Source organism: Astyanax mexicanus, chromosome 23 (assembly GCF_023375975.1).
Source record: "Astyanax mexicanus isolate ESR-SI-001 chromosome 23, AstMex3_surface, whole genome shotgun sequence".
NCBI lineage: Eukaryota > Metazoa > Chordata > Actinopteri > Characiformes > Acestrorhamphidae > Astyanax > Astyanax mexicanus.
The window spans coordinates 6,474,926-6,489,787 of record NC_064430.1 but is presented as its reverse complement, the minus strand read 5'-3'; the positions used below and the strand labels follow the sequence as shown (position 1 = coordinate 6,489,787).

General features: G+C 38.6%; 1 protein-coding gene across 36 annotated transcripts in view; it reads right to left on the bottom strand.

Moving 5' to 3' along the window:
- Positions 1-14,862, bottom strand: part of itga11a (integrin, alpha 11a) — a 126,625-nt gene that overhangs the window by 65,118 nt on the left and 46,645 nt on the right. For all 36 annotated transcript variants that reach the window (XR_007429027.1, XR_007429028.1, XR_007429031.1 and 33 more), the window contains exons 3-6: positions 3,542-3,654; positions 2,068-2,159; positions 948-1,062; positions 14-141 (exon numbers count right to left, since the gene is read on the bottom strand). Coding sequence is in view for 1 of the 36 variants with exons in the window: in XM_022667089.2 (XP_022522810.2) it covers positions 14-141; positions 948-1,062; positions 2,068-2,159; positions 3,542-3,654 (448 nt within the window). In the remaining 35 variants the exon portion in view is untranslated. The remainder of the gene's footprint in view (positions 1-13; positions 142-947; positions 1,063-2,067; positions 2,160-3,541; positions 3,655-14,862) is intronic.

Sequence of the window (14,862 nt, the reverse complement as noted above, 5' to 3'; positions counted from 1 at the left end):
AAGCAAACCGTACCTGTATCTGTCCTGGCCCAATGTAGAACTTCTGCAGGATATTGATGAGAAAGTCTTGAACTTCATACCATGGATAAATGGAATTGGAGCCATCCAGAACAATGACAATATCCATATAGGTCTCACATCCTGAAAAAAAAGTATGTTTGCAGATAAATTTAGATTTATAGAGGAAAATTGTCTTCATAATTATAGCAAATGTGAATTTTGGCATTCTGTTCCACTTTAAAGTGTGAAAACATTTAATCTTCAAATCTTTAACTACACTTCCTGGCCAAAATGCCAGCTTTGCATTCATTTTTCACCAAGATCTTGCAGCAGCATTGATGATGGTAGAGTCTGACCACTGCACAAAGCAGCTCTTCTCCATCCAGCACATCCCAAAGATTCTCAATGAGGTTAAGGTCTGGACTCTGTGGTGAACTCTCTCTCAATCCATGTGTGAAAATGATAAATGATGATCTCATGCTCCCTGAACCCTGAACTCTTTCACAATTCCAGCTCCATGAATCCTGACATTGGAATATCTTGGAATATGGCCGTGTTCATCAGAGAAGAAAAAATCCATGGTATAATCTGGTCTATATTCAGTATATTCAGGTGGTCAGCTGACCTCATTCTTTCAGCACATACTGTTGCCGAATCTAAACCTGCAGACCAACTGCAGCATCATCAACCCCACATCATTTACTTACTTACATCCAGGTGGAGACTTTTATTTTTTTGGCCAGGCAGCATATTTTAAGATGATAATAAGCTGACTGACTCTGAATTTTACTGAGTTTGTCGTTTCCAGATTACTTTATGCTTGAACTGAACATGAAACACAGCTCATGGCCGGTGGAGTAGCTGGAAATACCGCAGAAATGTCACAGCCCAGAATATTCCTAGTTAAATCAAGTCGCCGGCGGACTGTGCAGGTGTGTAGTGCTTACTTTGGAAAGCTGGAGAAATGGTGCGAGAAAATTTAAAGCTGGCGTTGACTCTGGAGCAGATTCCCGTACTGTAGTAGGAGCTGCCACATTCATACGACCACAGAGGACCACACGCCTGAAAGCAGAAGAAGAACCAGACTTACACTATAAATGCTGTATATATTCACTGTATACTTTATACAATGACAATCATTAAAAGGTGACTTTATTTCAGTAATTCAGTTCAAAATGTGAAACTCATATATTATATAGATGTATTAAACACAGAGTGATCTACTTTAAGCTTTTATTTCTTTTATTGCTGATGATTATTGTAAAAATCCCAGAAATCAGTCTCTCAGAAAATTAGAATATTATATAAGACCAATTGGTACTTTTGGCAGTGTGGGCAGTGTGCCAAGTCCTGCTGGAAAATGAAATCCACATTTCCATAAAAGTTGTCAGCAGAGGGAAGCTGTAAGATATGAAGTGCTGTAAGATTTTGTGGGAAAACAAAACTGCACTGACTTTAGACTTGATAATAAAACACAGTGGATCAACACCAGCAGATGACATGTCTCTCCAAACAAACCATCACTGATTGGTGGAAACTTCACACTAGACCTCGAGCAGTTTGGACTGTGTGTCTCTCCACTCTTCCTCCAGACTCTGATCCCTAAAATTTACTGATGATCAGTGATGGTTTGGAGAGACATGTCATCTGCTGGTGTTGATCCACTGTGTTTTATTATCAAGTCTAAAGTCAGTGCAGTTTTGTTTTCCCACAAAATCTTACAGCACTTCATATCTTACAGCTTCCCTCTGCTGACAACTTTTATAGATATGTGGATTTCATTTTCCAGCAGGACTTGGCACACTGCCCACACTGCCAAAAGTACCAATTGGTCTTATATTATATTCTAATTTTCTGAGACACTGATTTTAAAAGCTTAAAATAGATCGCTTTGTGTGTAATACATCTATATAATATATAAGTTTCACATTTTGAACTAAATTAGTTAAATAAAGTTACTTTTCAAAGAGCTACATTACAACTATTGTGTATGTTGTGTCTATATACTTTATTATCTTACTGCTGCAGACTTCAGAAATCATAATTAAACACTTCCTGTTTACTCACCACAAAGCTGTTGTCTTTAGGGTTGGAGGTGAGAGTCATCCCGAGCCTCATTTTATCTTTACGTTCCGAGACATTCGTGAGCGATATCTTTCCTTAAGGAAAACGAAAAATGAACAAGAAACACATTTATTAGCAAATTAAGAAAAGAAATCATTACAAATGATGTATATTGTTGCTGCCATGCAAAAATCTTGCCTCTAAAATTGTGAAATTAGAGGAGAAGCTCCATCCAATACATGAAGACTTATAGTAGGTACACCTTATTAGTACCAGGTTGGACCCCCTTTTGCCTTCAGAACTGCCTTAATCCTTCGTGGCACAGATTCAACAAGGTACTGGAAACATTCCTGGTCCAGAGTCTGGTCCATACTGACATGATAGCATCACTGCAGATTTATCAGCTGCACATCCATGATGAGAATCTCCCATTCAACCACATCCTAAAGCTGCTCTATTAGATTGGGATCTGGTGACTGTGGAGTCCATTCCACAACTCATTGCCATGTTTAAGAAACTAAGAGAATCTGAAATGATTGGCGTTTATGACCTGGCGCATTTTCCTGCTGGAAGTAGCTTCAGAAGATAAAGTACTCAGGTAGGCTGTGGCGTTGACATGATGCCCAATTGATACTAATGGGCCCAAAGTGTGGCAGGAAAATATCCCCCACACCATTGCAGCACCACCACCAGCCTAAACCAGCCGTTGATATAAGACAGGATGGATCCATGCTTTTATGCTGTTGACACCGAATTTTGACCCTACCATCCGAATGTAGCAGCAGAAATCATCAGAGACTCATCAGACCAGGTAACCAGGTATTCCAATCTTCTATTGCGCAGATTGGTGATTCTGTGTGAACTGATGCTCGGTTTGAACTGCAGCAGATCCTCTTGGCCATGTCTACATGCCTAAATGCATTGGGTTGCTGCCATGTGAGTGGCTGATTTGACATTTGCGTTAATGAGCAGTTGGACACGTGTACCTTATAATGTGGCCAGTGAGTGCACGTTGCTGAATCCAATGCTCTAAAATCTATTTGAAACCCTTTTCTCACCAGCAGAGACAGTTACTCCAACAAAAAAAGGATAAACTCTTTATTAATACCCTTGATTTTGGAAAAAAAAGCATGAGCAGGTGTCCCAAAACCTTTTTTCCCATATAGTTTATTTAACACACACTCCACATCTGTATTTAAGTATATATATATATATACAATGGCATGCAGAAGTGTGGCACAGATGTGTAAAGGCATATAAACTCAGGACTGAGGAATGAATGAATCATTACGATGGCGTCCACCTTGCCTCTTTTCACACTGTGAGCTGCCTGGTAACACTTTACCCAAACCACGACTCCAGGCTTTACCCCCGTGATTAAGGGAAGCGTTGAGGAGTAATTACACTGAAACTGTAAAGAGTTACGATCCCTTTAAAGTGTATTTACACAAATATATGTGAAGTACAGACAGGGTACCTAAACTGAGCTTGGTGCAGCTGGGTCCCGCAGCTCTTCTGCCTAAAGGGCATTTATACACATCACCTGTTTGGTGTTGCCCAGTTGTTTCTAATGGAGCTCCAACCAGTAACCTAAAAAAAAAACACACACACAAAAAGAACAAACATGGTTACATTACAAAAGGTTAAAACAACTGAATCACACTGATATTAAAAAAAAGTCAAAGATAGTCATTGCTATCTTACACCTACCTTCCACCTGCATCATTTAAATAGCAACAGTGCTTCTGAATGTACTGTATCTACATAATTGGCATCATTGGGTGTGGTGATCTACAAATAAGGTGTATTCAGGTCAATTTCTAGTGCATTGCTATCTTGGCAACAGAAAACACAGGTGCTCCAGTGACTGAATACAACCTAGATGAATGTTAAATGTCAGGCGTTCATTGCTATCTTGGCAGTTAATTGTCAACACAGGCACACCCCCAACATGTGCACGCTATTGAAATAGCAATGTGTGTTTAGGTACATTTCTGGCGTATTGCTATCTTGGCAATAGAAAGCACAGGTGCTCCACTTACCGAATACAATCTGGACAGACGTCTATTGCTAACGACATGCGTTTATTGCTATCTTGGGAGTAAATTGTCAACACAGGCACGTGCGCCAAATGGTGTGTACACCATTGAAACAGCAAGGCATACTTTTCCCGTCATTATGACAGCGAAGACAGAAAAGGATGTCTTTAAACTTGTAAATTTGTCTACACCAATGGGCGTGGTTGCCTTGAGGTGAAATGAGGTGTGCTTAAGTACGTTTCTGGCGTATTGCTATCTTGGCAATGGAAAACACAGGTGCTCCACTAATTAAATACACCATGAACTTACATCAACAATCTTGGCAGTAAATTATCAACCCAGGCATGTGCCATAAGTGTGTACACAATAAAAACAGATAGGCATACTTTTCCTGTTGTTATGATAGCGAAGACTACAGCCCACTTCTATCCTACAGTATCAAAGCATTTAAAGCTGCTAATTTAGTTACAGGACTAATAGGACACATCAGACTTCAAGAATACGAGCAAGTTAAACATATAAATATCTTGTTACTGAACTATTGCTTTAATTGCATACTTTTCCCAACGTTATGATAGCGAAGACACTCTGATTCACCTAAAGATTACCAAAATATACCCACTTTGTCCTACAGTAACAAAGCATATCAGCTGCTAATTAAGTTATAGGACTAATGGGACACATCAGACTTAAAGAATACGAGCATATTAGACATATAAATATCTTGATACTGAACTATTGCTTTAATTGCATACTTTTCCCATCGTTATGATAGCGAAAACACACAGACTTACTTAAATAATGTTAAAATATAGCTCTTTTATCCTACAAACTAAGAACAGATCAAACATCAAGCATATGAACATATTGAAAATAGAAAAAAAACCTTCCGGTTTACTTTTTTTTTTTGTAAAACAAGAAAAAATATCTTCAAACACCAGTTGAAGGTTTTGGTGGAACGTGAGCTATTTACTAAGCGTTTGCACAGTAAATGTGGAAATTTGTGGTTGAGCTGAAAGGAGATAGATGAGATGACAGGTAGTGTGTATGTGGAAGCAGTTAGCTAGCAGAAGGCTGTTTAAACAGATTAAGCTGGAGGTTGGTGTACTTTTATCAGTAAAAACACACACAGGGCGGTGAGGTATGCATGCATATGTGTGTGCATGCTATGATCCAAGTTGGCACGGCACATAAACACACCGGCCCATTACCCTCGACCTGTAAATCTGAAAATATTACAGATAAGACTCTCTTGTCGTGAGAAAATCCATATACAGTCACAAGAAAAAAAAAGGGATTCCTTTGGGATTACACTTGGATTTCTGCATAAATTGGTCATTAAATGTGTTCTGACCTTCATCTACATCACAACAATAGACAAACACAGTCTGTTTAAACTAATACCATGCAAAATTATATATGTTTGCATGGTTTTATTGAACACAACATGTTATCATTCACAGTGAGGGGAAAAAAGTATGTGAAGCTTTGGATTTAATAACTGGTTGACCCTCCTTTGGCAGCAAAAATCAGACCTGCACAGTGGTCAGGAGGAATTTTGGACCATTCCTCTTCACAAAACTTCAGTTTCAGTTCAGCTATAATATTCTTGGGATATCTGGTGTGAATCATGTGCTTTCTTGAGGTCATGATGCCACAGCATCTCAATTGGTTTCAACAGAAGGCTTATTTTTTTTTCTGTTGAAGCCATTCGGTTGTTTATTTACTTCTATGTTTTGGGTCATTGTCCTGTTGCATCATCCATCCTGTTCATTGATTGGACTGCAGGTTGGATGACTCTTGGCTCCAATTAGCTCTTGACATACTTTTTTTCACCCTGCACTGTGAATGTTAACATATTGTGCTCAATAAAACCATGCAAACCATAGACTGTGTGTAGCTGGACAGAACATCGTCTATCAAAAGTGAAGCCACCACAGGTTGGGCGCCCCCTGCTGTTCGGTTGCAGAAAGCTGTGTAACCGCACCCATTCCCATAGGTTTCAATGGCAAAACAGACAACTTTCAATCACGTTTTTTTTTTCTAATATACTGTAATTCTACCTCCATTATTTAAATGAAACAGCTAGTGTAACCTCTGCTTATATTGTTACATTTTTATATCCCCACAGAATTCGTTTTTTAAAACATTATTCAGCTCTATTCAAAAAAGATGTGGTTATTATAATAAAAGGCTGGGTTACACCTAGCCGGGGGTGGGACCAATGACTGTATGGGCGGGACCACAGACTGTGTGAGCTCTGTTGAAGCAGCCCTCAGAGGGGCGGGGTTATTTAAATGAGTAGGCTGCTCTCCACAGTCTTTCTCCCTCCTCTGGTCTCTTTACTGCGCAGACTCGGGTATCAGGATCGCCAACATGGCAGAATATTTTGGCTTCATTTTCATTAAATGAATGGGAACAGCGACACAACATCAATCTTTTTTACAGTCTCTGATGCAAACATATAATTTTTGTGTGGTATTAGTTCAAGCAGACTGTGTTTGTCTATTGTTGTGATTTAGATGAAGATCAGAACACAATTAATGACCAATTTCTTCAGAAATCCAAGTAAAATCCCAAAGGAATCACATACTTTTTCTTGCAACTGTATTCACATTTACAGACACTCATACAGAAGGTCCTGCAGGTATGATGGCAGACAGGCTCTGGAGAGCAGTGTAACAGAACGTAAGCAGCTGTAAAAAGCAGCAGGCATTCCCTCACGCTAAATACCCTGTGAGGAATCGTTACCCCAGCCACAGAGCAGCAGCAGGAGTCTACCACCAGTGGACAGTCCACAACACGGTTTCTGCTTTTTATGCAGCAGTCGCCAAATTCCTTAACCGTGACAGTAGCCTCAAAGGAGAGAGAAAATCTGATAGAGCTCCAGATCAGACACTACTTTCAGGTCAGAACGGCCCTATAAATGTCAGCAAATAACTTTATAAAGAGCTAAAACATTGGGAGCATCAAACTGTTCATCAGAGTGGTGTTAACTTCTCGATTACGTATTCTCATAACCCTAAAAATTGACCTTCCAGCACCAGTCAAAAATAGAAAGCATAGAAAAAGAACTGAGAGCAGCGCTAAAGCCAAAGCTACAGGCTCAACAGTTCAGCCAAGACGAAGAAGAAGAGTTCTTTCAATGGAAAAGACAAGCACATTTTAAAGGGACAATTGTCAAATATTTTTTCAATAAGATCCTATTAAATACTTACATATAATACTAAAGTGCACCGCAAGAAATTTGTAACATTTACCCTAACGTATGTGGACCATTTCTCACATACTGTATATTGCAATGTACAAGGAGCTCCTGTCCACTAGTATACACACACAAAACCCATATAGGCAAACTCATAAACAAAGTAACAGAATAAAAACACTGCTGCTAAAACTACTTTTAGGCTGATTTACTGGAGGTTCTAAAAACTAATGTAAAGAAACTCAAACAAATATAGTCTAGGGTTAGGATACATTTAGGTAAAGCTAAAGTTTAGGTTAAGTTTAGGTTATGGTTTGGTTAAGGCTCATTTTGGGTTACGCTTAGGGTTAGGCTTAGATCAAAAGCTTGGCTTAGGTAATGATTGGGTTAAGTTTAGAGATAGGTTAAGGCTTTGGTTCCAGTTATGATTATGGTAAGTTTTAGTTACATTTGGGGATACGTTAAGGCTTTGATTTAGGTTATGACTAGGGTAAGTTTTGGTTAAGTTTAGGCATAGGTTAATGCTTTGGTTTAGGTCAAAGTGTAGGTTAATTTTGGGTTACGGTTAAGGTTATAGTTAGGATAAGGGTTTGGTTAAGTTTAGGGATATGCTAGGGGTGTGGGCTTCGGTTATGATTTGGGTAAAATTTGTTTAAGTTTAGGGATAGGTTAGGGCTTTGGTTTAGATTCTGATTAGGTTAAGTTTGGAATAGACTAAGGTTTTGGTTTAGGTTATGATTAGGGTAAGTTTTGGTTAAGTTTGGTGATTGATAGCTTAAGAAATTTGGTTTAGGTCATGATTGCTAAGGGCTAAGTATAGGTTTAGGTGTAGGGTTAGGTAATAAAATTAAACTATGTGCTTTGTAATATTCTCTGTTCAAAATGTACAAATCATAAAATTATGATTTTGTCGCATATATACCAGGCTGCTTTGTATTAAGTGTTAGGCATATTTGTGGACTTTTAGGAGGAGTTTTAGGAGGAAATAAGATTTTTTTAAGTCTTTTACTGTTACTTTACTGTATTTATAGTACAATAAATGCACCTTTGTGGACACTAATTTTGAGTCTTGCTTCTTCTGAAAACTTGTTATGCTACAGTATCAGGGATATGAGCTGCTGACTATACTTAGCTAATTAGTGGAGTTATTAGTGGAGGCCTGTAAATATCAGAAAATATAGACTATATTAAGAGCTTATAACATTGTAATAACAGAACAAACTGTTCATCAGAATGGTGTCAAATTTGTTGGTAACTTTCTTGTTTTCTCATAACCCTACAAACTGACCTTTTAGCACAAATCAAAGATAGACAGAAAAGAAAAACATCTACAACAGCTAAGGCTAAAGCAACAGGCTCAACAGTTCAGCCAATATGAAGAACAAGCCTGTAATGGAGAGGTTTTGGGCTTTTTGAGATCTGAACTCGAGCTCGGCGACCGTTCAAATTCGCTCCTGCTAATCTTAAACAGTAAGCTCTGTTCTTCACAGATAGGCATTCTTTCAGTACATTTGTTGGAGCGTACGCCTAATAAAACTTGAGGTCTAGCTCTCAGGGTTCCTCATCCACCACAAAGCCCCTTTCCACTTAATTCCACATTATGCTCATCGATGACGGATGATTCAGCGTTTCGGAGGGTTCCAAAACATGTCATTTGAACGCGGCGCCAGCGGACGAGGAGGAAGGAACACGGCTCGAGTGCAGGAGAGCGGCCTGCTGACGTGAGGAGGTTTGGCAGGTCGGACAGTAGGGGTTAACAAGCTAATCTCATCTCTCAGGGAAAGCAGTAGCTCAGTAGCTCAGAGGGGCGAAACTCGACACTCGTTTATTGCAGATCCAGACCTCCGTATGCGCTCGGCTGAAGGCCAGAGGTCAGGCTGGTCAAGCTGCTGGGCCCCTGGCCTCAAGTTCTGATTTAGTGCGGCCTTGCTTGGAAACGATTTTCCAAAAATTCGGGATTTACATTGGAAGTTGAAGCTAACTTCATTAGCATTGCTAGTTTCCTTCCTTTCAATAAACATGGACTGTACTGTGCTTGTACTGTGACCTAAGCACCTTTTTCTTTGCACTCTAATAAAGGTACGATATGAGTACTTTTTTGTACTCAAAGGTTCACTCTTCGTAATTGTACCCTCAAAGGTACAATATTGGTCTTTAGAGGGTCAGATTTGTTCCCTCTGAAGTACAAAGTCTTTTCTAACAGCAATAAGTACACATTTGTTCCATTTAACCAGCCAGAAGGGTACATTCAGTATTCTGTATCACTGTACTAATAAACAATATATATTTTAATTGCACATTTTTTATTTGAAAGCCAGACAATTTTGGATCATCAATTTTTTTTTTTTTTACTTTCACTGAAAGGTACTTTTTTGTACCTCAGTATAAAGTACAGCCCCAGCGACAAGCTTTGTACTCTTTTAGGTACAAATCTGAACTTACTTTTTTTTGGTGTGTGTCTAATACAGATGTTTTACAGCAAATCCAGACAAAATAGGTTATGGTACAGTATGTCATTTTTTATGTCCCAGATTATCATTGTTAGCATTATCCCAGGTTTGCACATTATTTCAGGCTTGCACAATACTGGTTGTGCTGTGATGTGGGTTGGTGTGAGATACCTCATCATGGGGGAGACTGGGGTTCAAATCCCAAATCTCTGGATGACTGTGATATAATGTGATTAACCAATAAGAGTCCTTGGGCAAGACTTCTCTAACTCTACATTGGTCCACCTCTATAATAGGAACAACCTTGTATGTGGCTCTAAATAAGAGCGTCATCCAAATGCCATAAACATAAATCTCAATTTAAATGTAAATGGTTAATAACGATGTTTTACACAGTGTTTCTGTGTGGCTTCATTAGCAATACCAAGAATACAAGTTTCTTTTCCCTCAATAAGACATTCACTTTGGCTTTTCATTTACCTCAGCCGTCGAATGCTGGAAATGCAAATAGCATCATGCTCTAGTTGATTGTGTTCAAGTTAACTATTCAGGGGTGGGTTTCCCAAAAGGTTCTTAGCACTAAGACGATTGTCAGATGGTTGAGTAACCTTCACACTGAGCAGAATCTCACCATGTTAAGATGTTCTCAATGCTAAGATTTATTTGGGAAACCAGGCCCTGATCATTTTAACAATCTAAAATCCAGACAGGTTATCTGTGTAAGCATTACCTTTCTGCAGAGTCAATTACTACCAACCTCCAAACTTCATGTAGCTTCAGATTAGATCAAGAACAGTAGGGCATAGAGAGACTCATGGAATGGAGAGTTTTGAGCAACTCAAATCTATCCAAACCTCACATCACCAAACACAGCAATGCAGGACAGCGCAGGATACTTTTGGCAATATAGTGCATCTGTCATTTTTACTACAGAATATTCCGATGATGGACATCTTTTATTTGGAGTGTACAATGACACATTGTGCTGTTAACTTGTGGTTTTTGAGGCTAATAACTTTATAAACTTGATGAACCTTTCCTGTTTACCAAAGGTACAGTAACTCTTGCTCTGCTTCCTTTTTTCTGGGGCAGTTCTGTTGAGGGCCAGTTTCATCATTTTGATTGTTTTTGATGGTCTTTGCGACTGCACTTGAGGAATCCTTCAAAGTACTTGAAATGTTACAAATTGACTGACCTTCATTTCTGTTTCAAGTCATTGTATTCTTTACTTAGTTGCGCAGTTCTTGCTTCTCATAATATGGATGAGAACATCACTCAAATAGGGCTATTTTACCTCTACACAACTTTCCAATGATGCTCTTAAACACATTAAAAGACAAGAAATTCAAGTAATTAACTCTTAATGAGTGCAGCACAGCTGTTAACTGAAAACCTGAATTCCAGGACTGCAGACAAACCAAGTCTCCCTGAAGCTGCGGGAGTCTCCCGCATTTCGGTAGCGGCTCCCTGATGCCCGCGAGTCACATATAATCTCCCGGAATTCAGAACCAGCGCCCCAAACGCCACACAGGCCACAGACTGTTATTCTCTAATCGCGTGTGGGAAGGACAGAGAGAAAACAGAGAGAGTTTTTAGTGTGGGCGGGCAGTGTTTTTCCCCCTCCCGGACGGGATTTGTTCAGTGAGTGAGAGAAAGCAGATCATGGCGGAGGCAATATTAATAATTATTGTAATATGATATGAAATGTTTTTGAAGTTGTGCAATTTTTTGTGATATTGTAACTGTCAATTTTTGTCAAATAAAGGCTTTTTTCAAAAAAAAAAAAAAAAGGAAAGCAGAGGCAGGGCCTTCCAAAAAGAAAAAAGATAAAACTCATTTCACCTCTGAATACTCTAAATTTAATTAAAAAAAAAGTTAAATTAATTCATATAAAAGTAAAGTTTAGTCATCCTTTGGTGTGTTTGCAATATTTTTTTGTTTTGTTTTTTTTTGGCGGGGGGTGGGGGGGTGAGGGGCCCGGGGGGGAGGGGTAACCTCCCTGAAATCAACTTTTGCAACTTGGGATGTCTGGGACTGAAAAAATCCAGCCAAGACGTGCAAAACTGTCTAACCTAAGCAAGATGTGCTACTTTGGAGAATCTAAAATATAAAACAAACAGTATTCTGATTTATTAAACACTTTTTGGTTGCCATTTCCTCTTCTATTCTGAAACGGCACTTTTCTGCTACTGCTCAAGTCTGCAGAGTCTCTGGAAACGATCTTCTCTAAGTGAGTTCTGATGGTGCTGGATATTTCCACAGCTATTAATACAGCGATTACTACCGTCATTATCACTGTCTCTGGCACCTTACTTCACACTGCAGAGTTCACTTGAGGACACGGACACTTGAGAAAGTGTGAAAAGGAGGCTTTTATTGCAGTGAGGATATTATTTACAGGTGTTCGGCAGCGTCCAGTCCAATAACACGAGCCGTTAAACCATCCAGCATACGACTCTAAGGGTCAAGCGCTCTCCTCGCACCACGGCCATATGCTGGGCAGCGGTGGTGAGCTCAACTCACCACAGGAACAGCAGCGAAACCCATATACATCCTCCCATAGAGCACAGCCACTCAGGAGGTCCTGGCGGCTTCAATAGAAGGAAAGATGGTGAGGGAATGCGGAAGGATTGATGGGCCAGGAGTGTTATTGCTATTAGGAGATGGCGAGACACCGGACCTGAAACCCAATACTGTATCTCAGGACTTAAGAGAAAGAGAGAAAGAAAGAGAAGAGCGACGAGCTGTTTCATCACCTTCATATATATATATATAAATATATATATATACATATATATAGAGTATAAGGAAAAGCGCTCACACACCCAGCCACATACAGCAGACACTACATCATCTCCTACCTGCGGTTTAGCTGTAAATGAGTTATTGACAGACGAAGGAGAAGAAGAAGCAAAGAAAAACTATAAAACCCTATATGCACTATATTCTGTTACTTTGAAAATATAGTGTTACCCTAAAATTGAATGAAAAATACACACTAATAACACTAATATAAGTCTTAATCCAAGACTTTTTAAGCAATCACTTAAAATAGTACTGTACTTTTTTTGTGGATAAATTTTTTTTTAGCTCTGATTTTCTGAATCAGTTTGCTATTTATAGGTATATGTTTGAGTAAATTTTTCATTTTTGTTTCATTCTATAAACTACAGAGAACATTTCTCCCAACGAAAAATCCAAATAAAAATATTGTCATTTAGAGCATTTATTTGCAGAAAATGAAAAATGGCTGAAATAACAAAAAAAAATTTGAGCTTTCAGACCTCAAATAATGCAAAGAAAACAAGTTCATATTCATAAAAAAAAAAAACTTAAAAAAAAGTTTTAAGAGTTCAGGAATCCATATTTGGTGGAATAACCCTGGTTTTTAATCACAGTTTTCATGCATCTTGGCATCACGTTCTCCTCCATCAGTCTTACACACTGCTTTTGGATAACTTTATGCTACTTACTCCTGGTGCAAAAATCCAAGCAGTTCAGTTTGGTTTGATGTCTTGTGATCATCCGTCTTCCTCTTGATTATATTCCAGAGGTTTTCAATTTGGTAAAATCAAAGAAACTCATGCTTTTTAAGTGGTCTCTTATTTATATTTTCCAGAGCTGTATAGTCAATATACACAGTATTTTTGTTAATCTACACAGATTTCTCTCTTTAAAACTGTTTATTTGGGTGACTAAGGCACTTCTATTTATTTACAGTACGCTTAGATTTCAAAATTTCTCCAGCACTAAGGCTGGAGCATTAGCATTTGCTGCTAACCATTAGCACTAGCGGTTAGCATCTAATGCAGCACGACAGTGCTACACTGAGGAACCCTGAATGTTCCGGAAAGTCAGGGCAATATTAGCTAGGCGGTTCATCCCATTCATGTTGGACTCACTGCAAGTGCGTATTCTCCTCTATAGAGATTATCTTACATGTCATCGCTAGTTCTCGTGAGTTTAGTTCGGGTGTGTTCTTGTGATAAATGTGTTTCCGAAGAGTAGCCAGGTGAGTCTGCGATTTCCTACAGCGAGAAATCATGTCATTTGTGACCCAGTGTTGCCAATCAGTCATGTAGTGTAAATCTGATATTGTAAAGTGTCTAAAAGTGTACTTTTCAAATAGGGGTCTCACGATTCTCTAAATCCTCGATTCGATTTTATTTCTGATTTTAGGGTCACGATTCGATTCTCGATTTTTTTTTTTTTTTTAAACAGCAGAGAGGCCTATGCCAGTTTTAGATTAGTCTATGGTCAGTCATTGGTTTGATTCATCAAATTTATAATATCTAATTTCAAAAGGTGGGCTTGATATAAGTGATGCAAAGTGATACAAGTGATCTGTAATACACCACATTAGGCACTAATGGTCAATTTTAAATAATTTAATTAGATATATATGTAATGCCATCTAGTGTTTTTTTGGTAGCAGAAGTGTGCACTATTAAAGCAGCAATGTGCAACATAACAAATTAAATAATAAAAAAAAATACAGGAACAGTCATGTACAAAATTATAGAACAATTAGAGCCTTAACAAACTGAACTCTATCCTACTATAACAGTTAAACTTGAAAAATAAGACTCGGTCCCTGAGAATGACGAGTTTTTTTCTTTAACAAAGATATATTATTAACTTTATCTGAGAGAAAGATGCTCCTTAAGGTACCAAAACTATTAACATATTTGAGGCTAGACTAAACAACTGTTATTTTTATATTTTCAAGTTTTTCTTTAAGAAGATGAGAATGTCCACATTCTCTGGAGAAAGGGCTGCTCTTTGAGCTACAGTGTGCTGCGCCATTTGGGGGAGGGATCGTTGATCCTCTTTTTGACTTTGATACTCGAGACCATGACATAATTTCGATTTTGATTAAATATCGAAATCGTGACACCCCTATTTTCAAATAAAGTGTTACACGATTTTGTTACTTTGTGCAATATAAACAGTTGTGGATGTTGGTTTAACCTGAACATTTTAGTCTGGATTGATTAGTCATGTCTGCCAAACTTCTCCAGAGTGTGTGTGTGTGTGTGTGTGAAGCGTGTGAACATGTAAGAAGAAGGTTTGGGCTGTCATTGTATTTCAGCTCTCTCTTCAC